Below are 20,438 nucleotides of genomic sequence, written 5' to 3' on the forward strand. Positions count from 1 at the left end.
ACACCCCCTCCCTATCCCCATCACACACACCCCCCCATCCCCATCACTTCCTCCAGCCCACACCCCCCTCATCCCCATCACTTCCTCCAGCTGCCTACACCCCCTCCCTATCCCCATCACACACACCCCCATCCCCATCGCTTCCTCCAGCCTCCTACACCCCCTCCCTATCCCCATAACTTCCTCCAGCCCCCACACCCCTCCCTGTCACCTTCTCTCCAGCCCCCACACCCCCCTGTCACCTTCTCCAGCCCCCACACCCCCCTCCCTGTCACTTTCTCCAGCCCTCACACCCCCTCCCATCCCTTCCTCTAGCCCCCACATCCACCCTCCCTATCTCTGTCACCCCCCCCAGCCCCTCTAGTCCCCTACACCCCCTCCCTATCTCTGTCACCCCCCAGTCCCCTACACCCCCTCCCTATCTGTCACCCTCTCTAGTCCCCTACACCCCCTCTCTATCTCTGTCACCCCCCCAGTCCCCTACACCCCCTCTCTGTCACTCCCCCAGCCCCTACACCCTCTCCCTATCTCTGTCACCCCCCCAGCCCCTACACCCCCTCCCTGTCACCCCCTCTAGTCCCCTACACACCCTCCCTCTGTCACCCCCTCCAGCCTCCACACCCCCCTCCCTATCCCCATCACTTCATCCAGCCCCCACACCCCCCCTCCGTTACCTTCTCCAGCCCCCACACCTCCCTCCATGTCACCTCCTCTGACCCCTACACCCCACAACTGTTACTTCCTCTCGCCCCACATCCCCTCCCTATCTCTGTCACCTCCTCCAGTCCCTACATTGCTCCCTATCTCCATCGTCTTCACCAACTCCTGCGCCATTCCTGGTAAACACACCATTTAGTTGATGACTAACAGTTAACTGCCACGTTTTAAGTTCTAAACCTGGCCTGTTGGTTCTGATTGGTCAATGTCTGACCCATCATATGACACCTGCAAATTATTCTGTTGAAGTGAAACAGGAACTGATGAATCCTCCAATGCAATACTCAACACACATCTCACAGCATTACTGTTGGTTTTCCTTTCCATTAGTCTTGCAAATTGTCCTGATAAGTGCAAGACAAAGGGCCTTTTGAAATGCTCTGTTGTGACTCCTGAAATGTCTGGGAGACCTGGTGGAATGCTCGCAATTAGCTCCATCCCTTTCTTTGGGAAAGTCAAATGCAGTAAACCCACAAACACACTCTCCTTAAAATGAAACGTCACTATTTTCACAGAATGCTGCTTTTAAGTACAAACTATGTATCACCAAAACAGGAATGACATTATAGAGCCAAGGAGCATGGCAACAGACCCTTTGGTCGAACTAGTCCACCCAAACCATGCTCCCAAACTAAACCAGTCCCACTTGCCTGCATTTGACCCATATCCCATCAAACCTTTCCTATACATGTACTTACCCAAATATTTTTTAACATTTAAATATAGCTGCATCCTCCAGCAGCTCATTCCACCATTACATGAGTAAAAAAAACTTTCTTCTCTCCCCTTAAAAATATGCCCCCTGGTTTTGAACTTGCCCACCCTGGGGGAATAAAAAACCCCTTTGCTATCCACTTTGTGATTTTACAAACCTTTAGATGCTGATCCCTAACCTCCTCCACTCCTACATTTATAGCTTAAACTTCCCATTCCTGGCAACATCCTTGTCTGAATCCTCTCCAATTTAGTCACATTCTTCCTGTTGTTACAAAACATCAAACAGGCCATTTGGCCCATATTTGCCCCACATTCTCTTCATTTCCCCTCGCCCATCCAGCTTCCTGCTAAATGCAGATGCTCGGGCTTAAGTGACTTTTGCAAGCTCAGAATTTCGATTGACAAGTGGTGAACTACACAAATTTGGGTGGGTGGAGAGGGAGCTGAGAAAGTGAAGTCCAATTCTCATTCAGACCAGATACATGGTTATCGATCAGCAGAGTCAGCTCGAGGGGCCAAATGGCCTACTCCTCGTTATAAGCTATTTGTCTCAACCGCTCCCCGTGCAGGTGAGTTCCACATCCCTTGTTCTCTCGAGATGAAGAGGTTTCTCAATATCCAGTTGCGCCCTCAGATTTGTTGACACGTCTCAGTCTGGCCTCAAAGCCCTCAAGGACTTTAACGGCCTCGGACAGGTCTCACCAACAAACCCCCAACAACCTTTTAAATAACACACCAAAACAAACCCAACTTCTTCTACCACCCTCGATAATTATAACCTCATCAATCTTTATTACGCCTCATTCCTGATGAAGGGCTTTTGCCTGAAACGTCGATTGTCCTGCTCCTCGGATGCTGCCTGACCGGCTGTGCTTTTCCAGCACCACTCTAATCTCTAGTCCTCACTCTCAATCGTTATTATACCTTTGCCTCTCTAACCTTGAAGAAAATGGAGACCACAGCAGTGCATGATACGACAAGTGTACTTCAAGATGCGTAGCAGTTGTATGGAGCTTTGCTTTTCAATTCTATCCCTCTAGAATAGACCCCTAGTGTCCGACTTTGTTTTTATCCCTCCTGGTCTTATTAACCTTATTTGCTTTTACTGACCTGTGTGTGTACTCTAGTCCCCTCTTACCACATACAGACTCAAAGCATGGAGTTTCCTGTCAAAGAGCAGTAATTCCCACTCACATCAGTGTAGAAATTAAATTCCCTTTGAACCTATCCCTTCAAATTCATTCGCCCTTCCCTCTCATCAGAATTGAAAGCACTGGTGATGAACACATTCCCACCAACACTTCACCAGTAGCTGGAGAGAAAAGACTTGGGGTGGTTGTGGGGAAACAAGAATGCACAGGACAGACAAAATCAGAGAGGAAGGGTTTGTCCAATGTCCCAATCTGTGTCCACCCCCCACCACAGTAGGGATGCCACTGCTCCTCCAACATGCTCCCTACCACTGCTGCTCCAACTCTGGAGGCAAAACCTGTGATTGGCAGAACTTCAGAGGACAGGATGAAGGGAGTGGAGCTATCACCTTGGGTGGGGCCATGTTTTAATAACCTGCGACTGGGCGCAGATGATGATGCCAACTTACCTAGGACTGCTTTGGCCAGTCTGATTTCCGCTCTATTGCATCAAGCAGTTGGGAATTTTGAGGTGAATCATAAATCAGGATTTGGATTGCAGCAATGAACACAGGTTTCATCGCACTCCCCACTGGTGCACAGCCTTCCTTTGTGGGTTGCGATAATGCTCATCTCCCTTCACTGAAGGATGAGGTACAAAAGCACGCAGGTGTGCCTCACAAGAGAAAGTGATATAGTCATAGAGATGTACAGCACGGAAACAGACCCTTCAGTCTAACTCACCCATGCTGACCAGATACCTTAAATTAATGTGATCCCATTTGCCAGCACTGGCCCATATAAACCCTTGTTATTCATATACCCACCCAGATGCCTTTTAAATGTTATAATCACACCAGCCCTCACCATGTCAAGGGTTACACCTGAAAAGTTGATTTCTCCACCTCCTGGCTTGCTGTGTTCTTCCAGCCTCCTGCTTGTTCTACCTTGGCTTCCAACATCTGCAGCGGTTATTTTTTTATCTTCACCACTTCCTCGGACAGCTCATTCCATACACCCACCACCCTCTGCGCGAAAAAGTTGCCTCTTCGGTCCCTTTTAAAATCTCTCCCCTGTCACCTTTAAACCCAAGCCCTCGAGTTTTGGACTCCCCTACCCTAGAGAAAAGGCTTCGACTATTCACTCTAATTTTACATACGTACCCGGCTGCAAGAGTAGGTTGAATACTCCGGTCACATCGGCCGTTTGTCTACAGAGGCCCAGACGTGCACAAACTCAAATGGTAAGCAAAGGGAAACCTTACAAGAGTTTTGAGTAGCTATTGCTTTCGGTTATAATGAAACTTTTGTTTCACTTTCACCGCCGTTTGCTCACTTTCAATCTGCCTTGGTCAGGATCACAACTGCACAAGCCAGGCGCTGTCAAAACCAAAATGTGCAAAGGAAATTCTTAACCGAGCACTGACACATGGTGAGCATATTGTTTTGATCGGCTCAATTCCGGTTAAGACTGGCTGAGCTATGCTGCTGATTTGTAATAGTTTATCCACTTTGACTCCATCAGGACAGAATGGCAAGAAAACCAAAGCTCACAAGGGGAGCAAACATTTACACCGCATGAGGAAAGGGTTGGTTGGCAAGTGGGTTCTGATTGGTGGAGGCACTACCATGGAGGAGGCACCAGGTAACAGTCAGCTGCCAATTTTCTGTCCCCCATGGCAACGCCCCCCACCCATCAAGAGCCCACTTCCCAATCCATCAGCAGCCACTTCTCATGCAGCATAAATTGGTGTCCCCTCTGCAATACTTGGGATTCTTGTGATTCTGTCCTCACGCGTGCAAGCAGCAAACCTTTGACCCCGACTCTTAAGCAAAGCTGGAGACCTGCAGCACCAGGGTTTGGGAGGAGTGCTATAATGCTGTAGAGTCTCTCTGCTCAGCATTACGTCTGTCCAAAACACAGACAGAGGGGAAAACACACCCAACACAGACACGAAAGGTTTTTTTTTTAAAACGTGAAATTGAAAATGAACACCCCAAAACATCCCTGAAAACCAGATCTCAGCAATACCTGAAAAGGAGTTTCTGGAAAACAAACTCATTTTGATCCCTGCCCCGTATCCAGTCCCAGGTCAAGTCTTTATTTTAAATTTATACGTTGTGGAATTGTGTTAACGGTGAACAATGATCCTTGTGGAGCTCTATTCCCAATGGTTGGGTTGCCCAGGTGATTATTTTTACCCCAATCTCTATACTTCACTTCGAGGGGGCAATGGCAGAGTGGTATTATCGCTCGGCTGTTAAGCCAGAGACCCAGGTAATGTTCTGGGGACCCAGGTTCGAATCCCACCATGGCAGATGGTGTAATTTGAACTCAGTAAAAATTTGGAAATAAGAGTCTAATGATAATCGTGATTCCATTGTCAATTGTCAGAAAAACCTAATCTAGTTCACTAATGTCTTTCAAGGAAGGATGCTGTTATCCTTACCTGGTCTGGCCTAGACGTGACTCCAGACCCGCACCAATGTGGTTGACTCTCATCTGCTCTCTGGGCATTCGGGGATGGCAAATAAATGCTGGCTTGGCCAGTGATGAACCCATCCCATGAATGAATGGAAAAAAAAAGTCAGTTCCCTACCCATTTACCCCACATGCTGAAGGGAGACACACCTCTTCTACGTGGTTTTTTTAGGTAAGGACTTTAGAAAATCTAAAATGTACTGCAACTACATTACCTTTAACAACCCTTACTGTATGTTCAACTATGATTGTCGCTCCTGAAAACTGACTATTTGACTGTATTTACATAAAAACAATTTCCATTCCCTTGAATACAGGGGGTGATCTAATCAAAGTTAAAAATCGCACAACACCAGGTTTATTTGGAAGCACCAGCTTTCGGAGCGCTGCTCCTTCATCAGGTGGTTGTGGAGAATAAGATTGTAAGACACAGAATTTACAGCAAAGGTTTACAGTGTGATGTAACTGAAAAAGACCCGGATTGTTTAAGTCTCTCATCTTTTAGAATGACCATGTTGGTTTCACTTCTTACATATGTAAATCACAAAACCTTTTTTAAAAATTACATTCTCAAGTGCACCTTAACAACTGATGTCACGTTGGCCCAGATAATGCACCGAAGGTGTGAGCTGTCCGTGCCACATTGGTGAGACCGATTCTAATCTAAAATAAGGATTTACGGAAGCTTACATGGATTCTTACAGGGCTATAAACCTTTTGCTATAAATTCTGTGTCTTACGATCGTATACTCCACAACCACCTGATGAAGGAGCGTCGCTCCAAAAGCTAGTGCTTCCAATTAAACCTGTTGGACTATAACCTGGTGTTGGGTGATTTTTAACTTTGTCCACCCCAGTCCAACACCGGCATCTCCAAATCATGATCTAATCAAGGCATCTACTAAGATGATTAATGGCTTTGATAGTTTCTCCCAATCAACCCATTTCCTTTAGTTTGGGGGTAGGGGGAGATATACGGAAGAGGGAAAAAAATCCATAACATGGGAGGGGAAGGAAAGTGCAGACTTTGATGATGTGAGGAAGTTGGTGCTTGACTGGCACATCTACAAACATTCAATTCATCCACCACTGGTGCTGAGTAGCAGCAGTACATACTACCTACAAGATGTACTGCAGAAACTCACCAAAGATCCTTAAGACAGCACCTTTCAAACCCAGGACCACTTCCACCGAGGAGGACAAGGGCAGCAGCAAGTTCCCCTCCAAGTCACTCACCACCCGGACTTGGAAATATACTGCCATTCCATCACAGTCGTCGTGTCAAAATCCGGGAATTCCCTCCCTACCGGCATTGTGGGTCAACCCACAGCAAATGGACTGCAGTGATTCAAGGCGGCAGCTCACCCCCACCTTCACAAGGGCAAATAGGCGTAGGCCTCGGAACACTTCAACCCCAGGGCATCAATGTGGACTTCAACAGCTTCCTCATTTCCCCTTCCCCCACCTCATCCTAGTTTCTAACCTCCAGCTCAACACTGTCCCCTTGACCTGTCTGGACTTGTCCGACCTGCCCAGCTCCTTTTCCACCTATCCACTCCACCCTCTCCTCCCTGACCTATCCCCTTCATCCCCTCCCCCACTGACCTATTGTACTCTATGCTACTTTCTCCCCACCCTCCTCTAGCTTATCTCTCCACGCTTCAGGCTCTCTGCCTTTATTCCTGATGAAGGGCTTTTGCCCGAAACGTCGATTTTGCCTGTCCTCGGATGCTGCCTGAATTGCTGTGCTCTTCCAGCACCACTGATCCAAAATAGGCTATCAATGTTGGCCAGCCAAGTCCCACAAGTGAATTTTTAAAAAAATATGAAATGGAGGGGGTGGGAATAAAAATCAGGAAACCACCTCCCCCACCCCAAAAGGGAAAACTGTCAAGCTACAGAGGGGAAAGGGGGAAAATGCACATTGGAAATATCAAGAACAAAATTAAAGGTTTCAATTAAAAGGATCAAGACAAAAAAGGCAGGTCATAGAAGTTAGAGTGCCCATGGTGCAAGTCATGCTCTCTGATCAACAAGCAACACAGAACAAAATGTGAAATGACCCAATTACAAACTAGAGAGTCTTTCTTGACAAACTGGAAGCATGAAGCGCTCTGCCCAACCCTTCGAGGTGCAGAAAATCCACGCCGATCCAAACCAAGTGCAGAGCGGTCCCATCCACCAAACTCAAGAGTGCGGAAACCCCAGGGCTTTGACTGCCTTGGTCAGGAGAACACAGAAAGTGATGGGGGGGGGGGGGGGGGGGGCGTCTGCCCTGCCTTTCAGGGGCGAGGGTGGGGGAAAGAGGTTGAGAGGTTGGAGGGGGGGGGGGGGGTAAGAGAAGAGAACTAAAGACTTTAAAATGAGGAGAGTGACTCAAGCCGTTAGCAATTTTTTTTATGCTATGTTCACATTTTGATTTTTTTTTTTGAAACCACTGGATCCAGGCTCTGATAGCAAATACAGAACACAGAAGCAAAGTGGGAGACGGGCGGGGTGGGGAAAACTAGGCCAACAAATGCTGTACAGCGTGTCAGTGTTTGTGTGTGTGTCTCTCTCTTTCTTCTATTATTTTTTTTTTTACAAGTCAACAGGACAAACAGTGTTGTTTTCAATTAAAGCACTGGACGATACGTACTGTAAAAGGGTGGAGATGAGTTTCGAACGAGCTGTTGGTTTTTGTTGTTTCCTGTGTGTGTTTTGTATCACTGACCGAAAATGTCAGTTTACTATCCTCCTGCGGAGCCTGCTCTCCCGCTGCAGAATAAAATAAGGATGGTGGGAACACCAGAGGCAGTGGGGAGGGGGAGGGGGAGGGGGTGGGGTGGGGTGGGGGGGGCGGGGCTCTTCCTCCCGTGCTTAAGAAGGTTGTGAGCCCAGGAGTCTCTCGATAGCAGCGTTGATGTCACCTCCGGTGGCTATAAGCGCCTGAAGATTGGCCTCTCGGTTAATGAAACCCATCGCGCTGAGCTGCTCCAGTTGCTGCTGAAACCGCACTTCAGGATTTTGTACCTGCGAGGGGTGAGGGGAGAAGGGACAAATCAGTAATGGCCTTTGTTTTACTGCAAGGTTCAGCAGATGGCCCGTTGCACACACGGGCAGTGACAGCCTGAGGATCCCAGACATAAGCCAGGTTTTTCTTTTAAAAAAAATTCATTCACGGGATGAGGGCATCGCTGGCTGGCCCTGCATTTATTAGCCACATCACTCACCAGAGGGCAGCGACGAATCAACTGCATCTGAGGGGAGGTGACTGCCTCATGGGATTATTGCTGAACTGTGAATTCAGAGAGCCAGGTAATGTTCTGGGGACCTGGGTTTGAATCCGGTTATGGTAGATGGTGCAACAGGAATTCAATTTAAAAATAAATCTGGAAATGACAGACCAACAATGACTACGAATCCAATTTTTATTTTAAAATATAGAATCCCTACAGTGTGGAAGCAGGACCTTTGGCCCAACAAGTCCACACTGACCCTCTGAAGAGTACCCCACCCATATCCCCTACCGTATTACGCTACATTTACCCCTGACCTATCCTCCACATCCCTGAACGCTATGGGTAATTTAACATGGTCATTCACCTCGCCTGCACACTTTTAGATTGTGGGAGGAAACCAGAGCACCCGGAGGAAACTCATGCAGACACGGGGAGAACGTACAAGCTGCACCCAGGCGGTGACCCCGAGGTTGGAACTGAACCCGGGTCCCTGGCGATGTGAGGCAGCGGTGCTAACCACTGAGGTGCACTGCCGATTGTCAGGAAAGACCCGTCTGGCTCAGTAACGCTCTTTAAGGAAGGATGCCATCATCCTGATGTGGTCGGGCCGACAGGTGGCTCCAGATCGCCATCAATAGGGTTGACTCCTAACTGCCCTTCGGGGATGGGCAATAAACCCTCGTTCCATGTGGGTCTGCTGTCACGTCAGCCTGACCAGGTCAGGACAGCAGATTGCACTTCCTGGAGGAGATCAGTGAATTAGATGGGTTAGTACAACAACTGACAGCCGTTACGGGGTCGCCATTAATGAGCTTTTCTCCCTCAAGACTTTTAAAACAAATGGAAATTCCACCATCTGCCGTAGTGGGATTCCAGAAGATGAGCCAGGTAGCTGGTCCCAGTGAGGTTACTACTGCGTCACGTGTCAGGCGCTCACCACCGATTACACAGGAGAAACGGTGGCCACCAGGAGCACCACCATCTCCGATTCTACTGACTATGCAATGTTGGCTGAGGTGCTTGCTTTAACGCAATCATGTAAAGACCATACAATCTTTAATTTCTCTGCGTCTGGGATCATGGACTGAAGTAGGATGACTCATCTGTTTTTTTTAAAAGCAAGGATTGTGGAAGGCATTACTACACTTTTTAGAAGCTGCCAACACTCACAGTAAGTGATGTGGGAGCAAGGTCATAGAGGAGTCGGCTGCGTAGGCAGGGAGATTCGGCCAGCCACAGATAGCTGATTGGTCTGTAGAGCAGTGAAAGAACTTCTGCCTGCTAACAGCAATGAGATTGGCTCTCAGGTTTGAATAGATTGAGGAGGGAGTGAACGATAGGGTCAGAGGTTTTCAGATCTCTGAAAAGGAATGTGCTGTCTGGTGTCTCATCAGTAAAAGATTACCTCAAGAAAGCCGGCTTATTTTCCCCCCCTCAGTTGCTGTAGAGTTCTGCTTTTCGCCAATAATGGGGAGGTTCCGGTGTTGAACTGGGGTGGACAAGGTTAAAAATCACAACCACCGGGTTATAGTCCAACAGGTTTATTTGGAAGTACAAGCTTTTGGAGCACTGTTCCTTCGTCAGGTAGCTAGTTGACAACCTGATGAAGCAGCAGCACTCCAAAGCTTATACTAACAAATAAACCAGTTGGACGAAAACCTGTTGTGGCGTGAGTTTTTTTTAAACTCTAACCAATAAGTCAGAGACTGTGTAGGTTGCGAATGAGTTGTTCTGTGCCTCCTACAAGTCCTGGCAAGCCAAAAAAGAGCATCTCAGCAAACCTGGTGGGCAGGGAACATCCAACTTCCTTCCCAGAACTTCCCTCCACCTGTAACACCAATGTCTGCATGTGTGTAGGGGAGTTTAGGGGATTCAGAGCTTTAACCACAGTTTCATGACAACAAATTGTAATCGTTTACTTGCAGCTAAAGTGTTTGTAATAAATTGTAGAATAGTAATTTAAAAATACAGGAATCTAGTCCGTGCTTTCTGTCAGTCATTGCCCATGAGACAGGAAATTAGGGAATTTGCTGTGCTTTTACAAAATTATTAACTTTATGACAACACAAGGAATAACTGGGATTCATTTTAAGCATATGACTCTAATAAGACACTACAGTAAGAAAACCCTGCATCACCTTTTAATATTCAGTCACCTCCTGTGTACTTCAAGCCCTCTATAAACCGTGCCAAGTGTCAACTGTAGCCCCATGATCCTAAAATCCACTCACTCACATCACTTGTGAGTGGGGATTCAAGCCCCACTCAAAAATTCCCAGGTGACAGAAAGGTGCAGCAGCGGTGGGACAGACTGGGCCCAGATAATGCTGGACATGTCAGATCAAAATGGGTGTCCCAGTCTCCCAGAGGGAGTCAGGAGCACACGGTTCAAGCTACCCTTAGACAGCCAGTGGGGAGAGCGCCACACTGTGGGAGGTGCCACCCTGAACGGTTAAACTGAGGCCAACCCGCCTCGGGAGGATATCACAAAATCCTGACAGTGTGGAAGCAGACCATTCAGCCCAATGAGCCCACACCAAACTTCCAAACAGAATCTCACCCAGAACCAACTCCCCCCAACCATGCACATCCCTGGGAACTATGAGACAATTTAGCATGGCCAATCCACCCTAACCTGCACATCCCTGGGCACTACGGGACAATTTAGCATGGCCAATCCACCCTAACCTGCACATCCCTGGGCACTATGGGACAATTTAGCATGGCCAATCCACCCGAACCTGCACATCCCTGGGCACTATGGGACAATTTAGCATAGCCAATCCACCCTAACCTGTACATCCCTGGGCACTATGTGACAATTTAGCATGGCCAATCCACCCTAACCTGCACATCCCTGGGCACTATGGGACAATTTAGCATGGCCAATCCACCCTAACTTGCACATCCCTGGGCACTACGGGACAATTTAGCATGGCCAATCCACCCTAACCTGCACATCCCTGGGCACTATGGGACAATTTAGCAAGACCAATCCACCCTAACCTGCACATCCCTGGGCACTATGGGACAATTTAGCACGGCCAATCCACACTAACGTGCACATCCCTGGGCACTATGGGACAATTTAGCATGGCCAATCCACCCTAACGTACACATCCCTGGGCACTATGGGACAATTTAGCATGGCCAATCCACCCTAACCTGCACATCCCTGGGCACTATGGGACAATTTAGCACGGCCAATCCACCCTAACCTGCACATCCCTGGGCACTACGGGACAATTTAGCATGGCCAATCCACCCTAACCTGCACATCCCTGGGCACTACGGGACAATTTAGCACGGCCAATCCACCCTAACCTGCACATCCCTGGGCACTACGGGACAATTTAGCATGGCCAATCCACCCTAACCTGCACATCCCTGGGCACTATGGGACAATTTAGCACGGCCAATCCACCCTAACCTGCACATCCCTGGGCACTATGGGACAATTTAGCATGGCCAATCCACCCTAACCTACACATCCCTGGGCACTATGGGACAATTTAGCATGGCCAATCCACCCTAACCAGCACATCCCTGGGCACTATGGGACAATTTAGCATGGCCAATCCACCCTAACCAGCACATCCCTGGGCACTATGGGACAATTTAGCATGGCCAATCCACCCTCACCTGCACATCCCTGGGCACTATGTGACAATTTAGCATGGCCAATCCACCCTAACCAGCACATCCCTGAGCACTATGGGACAATTTAGCATGGCCAATCCACCCTAACCAGCACATCCCTGGGCACTATGGGACAATTTAGCACGGCCAATCCACACTAACGTGCACATCCCTGGGCACTATGGGACAATTTAGCATGGCCAATCCACCCTAACGTACACATCCCTGGGCACTATGGGACAATTTAGCATGGCCAATCCACCCTAACCTGCACATCCCTGGGCAGTATGGGACAATTTAGCATGGCCAATCCACCCTAACCTGCACATCCCTGGGCACGACGGGACAATTTAGCATGGCCAATCCACACTAACGTGCACATCCCTGGGCACTATGGGACAATTTAGCATGGCCAATCCACCCTAACCAGCACATCCCTGGGCACTATGGGACAATTTAGCATGGCCAATCCACCCTCACCTGCACATCCCTGGGCACTACGTGACAATTTAGCATGACCAATCCACCCTAACCAGCACATCCCTGAGCACTATGGGACAATTTAGCATGGCCAATCCACCCTAACCAGCACATCCCTGGGCACTATGGGACAATTTAGCATGGCCAATCCACCCTAACCTGCACATCCCTGGACAGTATGGGACAATTTAACATGGCCAATCCACCCTAACCTGCACATCCCTGGGCACTATGAGACAATTTAGCATGGCCAACCCACCCTAACCTGCACATCCCTGGGCACTATGGGACAATTTAGCATGGCCATCCACCCTAACCTGCACATCCCTGGGCACTATGGGACAATTTAGCATGGCCAATCCACCCTAACCTGCACATCCCTGGACAGTATGGGACAATTTAGCATGGCCAATCCACCCTAACCTGCACATCCCTGGGCACGACGGGACAATTTAGCATGGCCAATCCACCCTAACCTGCACATCCCTGGGCACTATGGGGCAATTTAGCTCGGCCAATCCACCTTAACCTGCACATCCCTGGGCACTATGGGGCAATTTAGCAAGGCCATTCCACACCAACCATGCACATCACTGATCACTACGGGGCAATTTAGCATGGCCAATCCACCCTAACCTGCACATCACTGATCACTACGGGGCAATTTAGCACGGCCAATCCACCCTAACCTGCACATCCCTGGGCACTACGGGACAATTTAGCATGGCCAATCCACCCTAACCTGCACATCCCTGGGCACTACGGGACAATTTAGCATGGCCAATCCACCCTAACCTGCACATCCCTGGGCACTATGGGACAATATAGCATGGCCAGTCCAACCTAACCTGCACATCTTTGGTCTGTGGGAGGAAGCTGTAGCACCTGGATGAAACACGCGCAGAGAATGTGCAAACTGCACAACAAACGCCTGAGGGTGGAATGGAAGCCGGGTCCCTGGTGCTGTGAGCAATGGTGCTAACAACTGCGCCACCACACCACATGCAAGATCCAACAGTCAGAGCTATAAGAGCGGGTAAGCTCCAAAGCACCGGAAAGGTGTCTATCCCTCAACTAACATTGCTTTACAAGCACATCGCTGGCTGTGGGCTCTTGCGGTATGCAGCTTGACTTGCTTTATTGTGCATGTTCTGCCTGCGATCACACTCCCAATTATTCTACGCCAAGCTCTGTGGGGCATTGCAAAGCCATGGAATGCCACGTAAACGCACATTTGGAGGGACATTTTGATTTGAGCCCCTTGCCTTGCAGGGTCCGGGGTGTGGCCTGACAATCAGTCGCTGAACACTTGTCGCCGCATTAGGTTACAGGGAGCGCTCCTTACTTGAGTGTTAGCCCCCGCTAACATCTGTAACATCTGCTGCATCAGCTGCTGCTGGGGGTTGCTGGCCCCAGCCCCAGGCCCCACGGAGGCCGGGCTCTCCGGACTGGTGCTGATGCCCCCGCTGCTCTGCGTGGTGGGTGCTGCTGCCGTCGTCGTGGCGGGCGTCGAGCCGCTCCCGAGACCCCCGCCGAGACCCCCGAGGCCGCTCACAGAACCCGGAGCGGCAGGACTGAACCTGCGCAGGAGGAAACAAAACATCAAGCTCTTCAATGACCCGTCAGCCCACACACAGCATTTATCCCTTGTGCCTAACTGCAGCCCCCTTTGAGAAAGTGGGAAGCCGTCATCTTGAACCACCGCAGGATTTGTTCCAGGGTTCTGACCCTGAAGGAACAGCCGAGTTGGGATTGTGAGCGTGGGGGGCTGGGAGGGCAAGTGTACCCATGTATCTGCTGCCCTTGTCCTTCCAGGGGACGGAGGTCCACGGGTTTGGAAGGAGACTTGGTGAGTTGCTGCAGTGTACCTTGGTAAAACTGAGCATCGGCAGCGGAGGGAGGGGGTGCTTGCGGATGTGGTGATAAAGTGTGGCGCTGGAAAAAGCACAGGTCAGGCAGAACCTGAGCAGCAAGTGTGTGTCAACGTTTCGGGGCATCCTGGTGAAGGGTTATGTGCGAAATGTCGACACTCTTGCTCCTCAGATGCTGCCTGACCTGCTGCGCTTTTTCCAGCGCCACACTTTATCACCTCTGACTTCTTCAGCATCTTTGTGGATGTGGTGCCAATCAAACGGGCTTTGTCCTGGGTGGCGTCGATCTTTTGAGTGTTGTTAGAGCTGCCCCCATGCAGGTGTGGACCACGTTGATGATGGGATGGGTGGTGGGTTACTCACTGCAGGGCTCCCAGCTTCCGACCTGCTCTCGCAGCCAGTGTGTGTTAATGGTGCCTGGTCAATGGCAACCCCCAACAGCTAGTCAAGCAGTGCCACTCACTGCAATCACGGTTAACACAGACCATGGGGGTCTGTGGGTCACTTCCTCCCCTCCCCGGAGCAGCCCACTCTCTCCTCAGCCACACACCCGAGTCCCACAGTGCCCACAGAAGAGTCAGAGCCAATTTCAACGTGCAGGGGAAGGGCCTGCCGCTCTCCAGAGAAGCTGAGACCAGGGGGGCAGGTGAGGGAGGGAGGGAGAAGGGTGCAATGGTTTTCCCTTCAGCTGGGAACAGTGTGTGGTAGGGAAGCCTGGGGTTACTTCCAGAGGGTGGGACATAGAGAGCAGCTGGTGCCCGATTCGGGAGAGTCGCGTCTCTGTGCAGAATGCGAGTGCCCTTACCCTGGCAGGAGTCCCGGTGCTTCATTCTGCAGCGTCTGGAGCCCCTGCTGGATCTGCAGCAAGGCCTGCATGGCGCGGGGGTTGGCCATTACCGACAGCACGTCAGGGTTCTGCATCTGGGAGAGAGCAAGTCGCTTTAGAGACACGAGCCAGGTCACTCTGCCCAGTGCAGCTGGACTTTGAAAGCACGCGCCGATGAGCCCTCGTCCCTCCCACTCCTTTCCCAAATCCTTCACCTATTCCTCCAACTCCAGCAGTCTGTTTGGAAGTTCCTCCTGAATCTGCTCCCTTTCAGGCAGCATGTTCCAGATCACCATAACTCACTGCCTCAACGAAAAACATCCACGCATCTCACCCTGCTCCAATTCTCCTCACCGTGTCTCCCGGCCTCAACACGGTCCCCTCATCAAAGTCTCCCACGACACGGACAGCATGAGGTTAGGTGCAGAGTAAAGCTTCCTCTACACTGCCCACTCTCCCCCTCAAACACACCCAGGACAGGGACAGCACGTGTTACAGAGTAAAGCTTCCTCTACACTGTCATTTCTTTCCCCCACCCCCAAATCAAACACTCCCACAACAGGGACAGCATGGGGTTAGATACAGAATAAAGCTTTCTCTACAATGCTGCCCCCACCCACCCCATCAAACACTCCCAGGTCAGGGTCAGCACGGGGTTAGATATAGAGTAAAGCTCTCTCTACATTGCCCCTGCCCCAACCCCCACCCCCAATCAAACACACCCAGGACAGGGACAGCACAGGGTTAGATACAGAGTAAAGCTCCTTCTACACTATCCCCAGACTGCTTTTCCCCAGTCCTCCCCAAGCTGAACACAAGCATGCTGTCTTAGGGACGGGCTTCCTGACTATGCTGGTTTTATGTAGTGTGCCCGCCTCCCCCGCAGTGCCCTGGCAGTCTGCTGACAGCGAGCTGTGGCAGAAGGCCCTCGCTGCTCTAAGGGCTGAGCCAGACGGCAGGACAAGTGCTGCCTGAACGGTGGCCGGGAACGAGCTTTACCTGCTGCAAGAAGACAGGCATCTGGAGACGGAGCTGATCCTGCAGCTGTGTGTTGCCAGCAAACAAGGGGTTATTCATCAAGATCTACAGGAAGGAACGAGGGGGGAATGGTTAGGGAAGAGAGTTACAGCAGCCATTCATACGCACACAGGAAGGATGGGGAGGGGGGGAATCATTAGAGAAGTCACGTTACACAAGCCACACGCACTGACACAGAGACCCCACGAACCCACAAGTGCATGAACAAAAGGAACAGGTTTGCCTGAATAAATTTAGGGCCGAATGGTCTCTCTCAGCTTGGGGAGAGGAAAAAAAAAAGAAAGTCACTGATCCCAAGGTGTTTGCAAACCCCCTGTAGAGCGAGGCAGCACCACAGACATTGTGCTGTGTGGTCCTGGGATTTACACGGAAGATTCCTCACAGTGAAACTGTGCAGAGTCACAGGGAGGGACTGAGCAGGCAACCTGCAGTGCTGTTCCCGCCCATCCTGGCAGAAAGTGGGCATCCGGTAATGTCGTACTTTCCCATCAGGACAACAGTGCAGCCCTTCCTGGCCATGGGCGGTGTAAGGAGAGGAAGTGACATTAAGGACATCGACAAGCGCAAACAAAGCTTGCAGCCAACAGCCCCTCTGCACGGTAACCAATTGGCGGTAAGGTCCGGGCGAGGGGCGGGCCATCACAATGAGGTTACACAGAAAGGGAAAGCAGAGGTGGTAGCTGTCTGCTCAGGCTCAGGCTGACCCACACAACGTGCAGCCAAAGAGTGTGGTGCTGGAAAAGCACAGACGGACAGGGAGCATCCGAGGAGCAGGAGAGTCGACGTCCCGGGTATAAAACCTACAACGTGTAGCCGAGGTCAGCAGACGCCATCGTCTCCTGGGACCTGTCCAAAGGACGAAGTGACTGGAAAGCGTACAGACCCTGTCCCCTTAACAGGGTGAAGGCAGCCTTCTACATGACGTTTGACGCACAGTGCTAGACCGGACAATGCTTCTTACAGGGAAGCTGCAGAGAGGGTGTTCTCCCCTTGCCCCACCTGCTCCAGCTTGGAGAACAGTCTAGAATAAGGAGACGGGGGGGTCTCAGGATAAGGGGGCGGCCGTGTAGGACCGAGACAAGGAGAAATCGAGCTCGGTGAATCTTCAGAGCTCTCCAGAGCAAAGGGCTGTGGGTGGCTCAGCCGTCAAGTGTATTCATGACGGAGATCGATCAGACTTCTCGATTATGCTTTTTCCTTTTTAAACTAGCAATCACCACCAGTAAAAACAACAGTGCACCAACTGAGTACTTACAAGCAAAGCCCCTATGGACAATGCAGACCATCGAAAGCGAGTATCGAAGGACAGCAGGAAGGGACCAAATGAAAATGGAGTTGGAAGGAGGAATAAAGCTCTGTATTGCCTGTGGTGCCCACCTCTCTCTAAAGGCATTGATGGACAAGACTCCTTCTCTAAGGACACCCAGGCATGAACATAACCATGGAGGGTTACTCCCACAACTCACATAAATACGTTCCACAGCACCACAAAATATACAGTTAGGCTGGGAGTCTGTCAACCACTGACATCTGCGGTAACGGGCAACAGCCACTCGTCCAGGTCCCCGATGGCAAATGGGAGGACGCCCACATAGAGCGCGCTCCACTGGGGATCCCCACCATCCGGTGCCAAGTTAGCACGCGGTGTCCAGACAGATTCCGGCAGACCCCAATTTCTCGATGTTGGGGATATCGAGGGGGTAGTGCATGGAAAGAGGCGGGCGCTGAGTTGGACGATCAGCCACAATCAAACTGAACGGTGGAGCAGGCTTGAGGGGGCGAACAGTCCTCTGAAGTATACATTTCAGGGGGCATCCAAACAGGGAGACCAGTTAACCTTCCCAGCACCTCGTCGGCCGACTATTGGGAAAACCCAAGGAGCAGGCAGCCCAGAGGGGGCTGCTCAGGGCTGTGCTTCATGGGGAGGGTTGGACTGTGGAACTAACTGGGTGTCTCTCTCTCTCTTAAAAAGAGCTGGCATGGAGATGACCGGCCGAATGGCCTCCTCCCAAGCCGGATGACTCGTCTGCACTGCTCTTGGAAGGGTCAAGCCCAGCAGAGGACTCTCCCTTGACCTTCAGGCGCACATCATTCTCTCAGATCCCGCACCCCCCCCCACCCCGAAGGTTTGCCTGATGGTGGTAGTGTATTGGGGAACAGGCTCCAGCCTTGTCACTGGCTGAGTGACCCACTACCTGTGAGGCGAGGTCAGGGTTCTGCGAAAGCGACTGCATCATGCTCCTCATATACGGCGCTGACAGCATGTTCTGTATTAGCTGTGGGTTCTCAGAGATCTGCTGCATTAGGCTCTGCATCCCCGGGCTGTTGAACATTCCTGGGTGGGGGGGTGGGGGGAGAGGAGAACATAGAAAAATTAACGAGAAACAAGGCAGGGCGCTCGAGTGTGCCGACGGCCACTTCTGGTCAAACTGCGCCGTCAAACCCCCAAAAGATTGCGAGAAGCTGCCACCTCCCACAATAGGGGTCACAAACCACGCCCCCTCCTTCCAACGCTCACCGCAGAAGACGATCGCAGTGACGCTCAACCACCAGAGAAAAGAATTCTCCTCACTCCTGTCTTAAATGGGAGACCACAACCCCCAACCTCACCGCCACCCCCCCCCCCCCCCCCCCCCCCCCAGGCAGTGCATTCCAGAATCCCACCACCACTGAGTGAAAAAGTATTTTGCCAAACCCCTTATGAATTTGCTGTCCGTTATCCTAAAACGAGCCCATCACGATTGACCCCTCAACCAAGGGGGACAGCTGTTCTCTCTTCACCCTGTCCATACCCCTCATCACCACACTCCTGTCCCCCCTTCTGAGTCTTCTCTGCTCTGAAGAAAATAATCCAAGATCGCTAGCCTTTCCTTATAGCTCAGTTTCTCCATCCCAGGCAACGTCGTGGTGAACCTCCTCTGGACCCAGAGTGCTATCACATCGCTCCTGGAGTGAGGTTGGCAGAACCGCAGACAGTACTCCAGCTGCAGCCTGACCAACGCTCTGTACAACTCCGACATTACCCCCTTGCTCATATACTCTATGCCACGGCTGATGAAATGGTCTCCCACGTGCCTTAATTATCCTATTCACGTGCCCTGCTGACTTCAGGGATCCGTGAATAATTACCCCGCGAGAGACAGCAGCTTCTCTGGGCTGACATGCCCTCGGATGCCAAAAGGACACCAGGTAAGATTTCCCCACCTCTGCTGCCCACCCACCCCACGATAACGGGAGCCAGAACCAGACGAGAGCAGTACAGGCCTGGGTCCTCCTCAAGCTGTCTGCCTTTATGAACACAGCACGAGCTGCCCAGTAGCTAATTGGTAAATACTCTCTTCACGAGCTCCCTTCTGCTCACCCAGCAGCTCTCGCCAAACACCCACCCCATTGAAATGGGGCATGTGACTGGTGAGTCAGGACAAGCAAATGGCTCAGAGGAGGACCACTGTCTGCCCTGGCTCCCCACCCTGAAGGGCCTGTACTGTGCTGTACTGTTCTATAACAGGCAGTGGCCATTCCTCACATGTGTGTTTGCAAAGCTCCTCCCATCACACTGTACTTGCACATCCTCTGGAGGCCAGCTGAGGCACTGCACCAGCCAGCACCAGAAAGTGAGCAATTTTTGCAGGGAAGTTTACAGTGACAGAGACCAGGAGGCAGGTGATTTTCTGCAATCTGAGGACAATATATCACAAGGAAAAATCTGCAGGGATGAGCCACTGTGTAGGGCAAGGATTAAATACTGTCAACAATATACAGGGAGCTTTAGTTCCTCTGCACTTGACCTTTCCTCGAACTGTTTAACAGTAACACCACAGTGGAGCTTTACTCTGTATCTAATGTCATGCTATCCCTGTCCCAGGAGTGCTTGATTGGGCGTGGGTGGGGAAGCTTTACCCTGTATCTAACTTTGTGCTGTCCCTGTCTTGGGAGTGTCTGATGGGGACAGTGTAGAGGCAGCTTTACTCTGTATCTCACCCTGTGCTGTCCCTGCCCTGGGAGTGAGAGTTGGGGACAGCATACAGGAAGTTTTATTCTGTATCTAACCAAATGCTGTCCCTGTCTTGGGAGTGTCTGATGGGCAGATTGTAGAGGTAGCTTTCCACGGTATCTAATTTCATGCTGTCCCTGTCCTGAGAGTTTTGATGGGGACAGTGTAGAGGCAGCTTTACGCTGTATCTCACGCTGTGCTGTCCCTGCCCTGGGAGTGAGAGATGGAGACATCATAGAGGAAGTTTTATTCTGTATCTAATCCCTTGCTGTCCCTATCCTGGGAGGAGAAAGTGAGGTCTGCAGATGCTGGAGATCAGAGCTG

The 20,438-nt window shown here is 50.9% G+C and overlaps 1 protein-coding gene across 3 annotated transcripts in view; it reads right to left on the minus strand.

Annotated features, from left to right (window-relative positions):
* Window positions 1–7,427: 7,427 nt before the first annotated feature.
* ubqln4 (ubiquilin 4) overlaps window positions 7,428–20,438 on the minus strand; it is a 37,722-nt gene continuing 24,711 nt past the window's right edge. Inside the window, exons 6-10 of one of the 3 annotated variants that reach the window (XM_043686846.2) lie at window positions 18,316–18,455; window positions 16,082–16,165; window positions 15,062–15,177; window positions 13,731–13,965; window positions 7,428–8,057 (exon numbers count right to left, since the gene is read on the minus strand). In XM_043686846.2, the coding sequence (XP_043542781.2) occupies window positions 7,905–8,057; window positions 13,731–13,965; window positions 15,062–15,177; window positions 16,082–16,165; window positions 18,316–18,455 (728 nt within the window). In that variant the 3' untranslated portion in view covers window positions 7,428–7,904. Of the gene's footprint in view, window positions 8,058–13,650; window positions 13,966–15,061; window positions 15,178–16,081; window positions 16,166–18,312; window positions 18,456–20,438 lie in introns of all 3 variants that reach the window. The other 2 variants (XM_043686844.2, XM_087984965.1) reach the window with 2 other exon arrangements.

Source organism: Chiloscyllium plagiosum, unplaced genomic scaffold (assembly GCF_037043375.1).
Source record: "Chiloscyllium plagiosum isolate Xiang-an unplaced genomic scaffold, Cpla_swu_hap1 HiC_scaffold_50, whole genome shotgun sequence".
Classification (NCBI taxonomy): Eukaryota; Metazoa; Chordata; class Chondrichthyes; order Orectolobiformes; family Hemiscylliidae; genus Chiloscyllium; species Chiloscyllium plagiosum.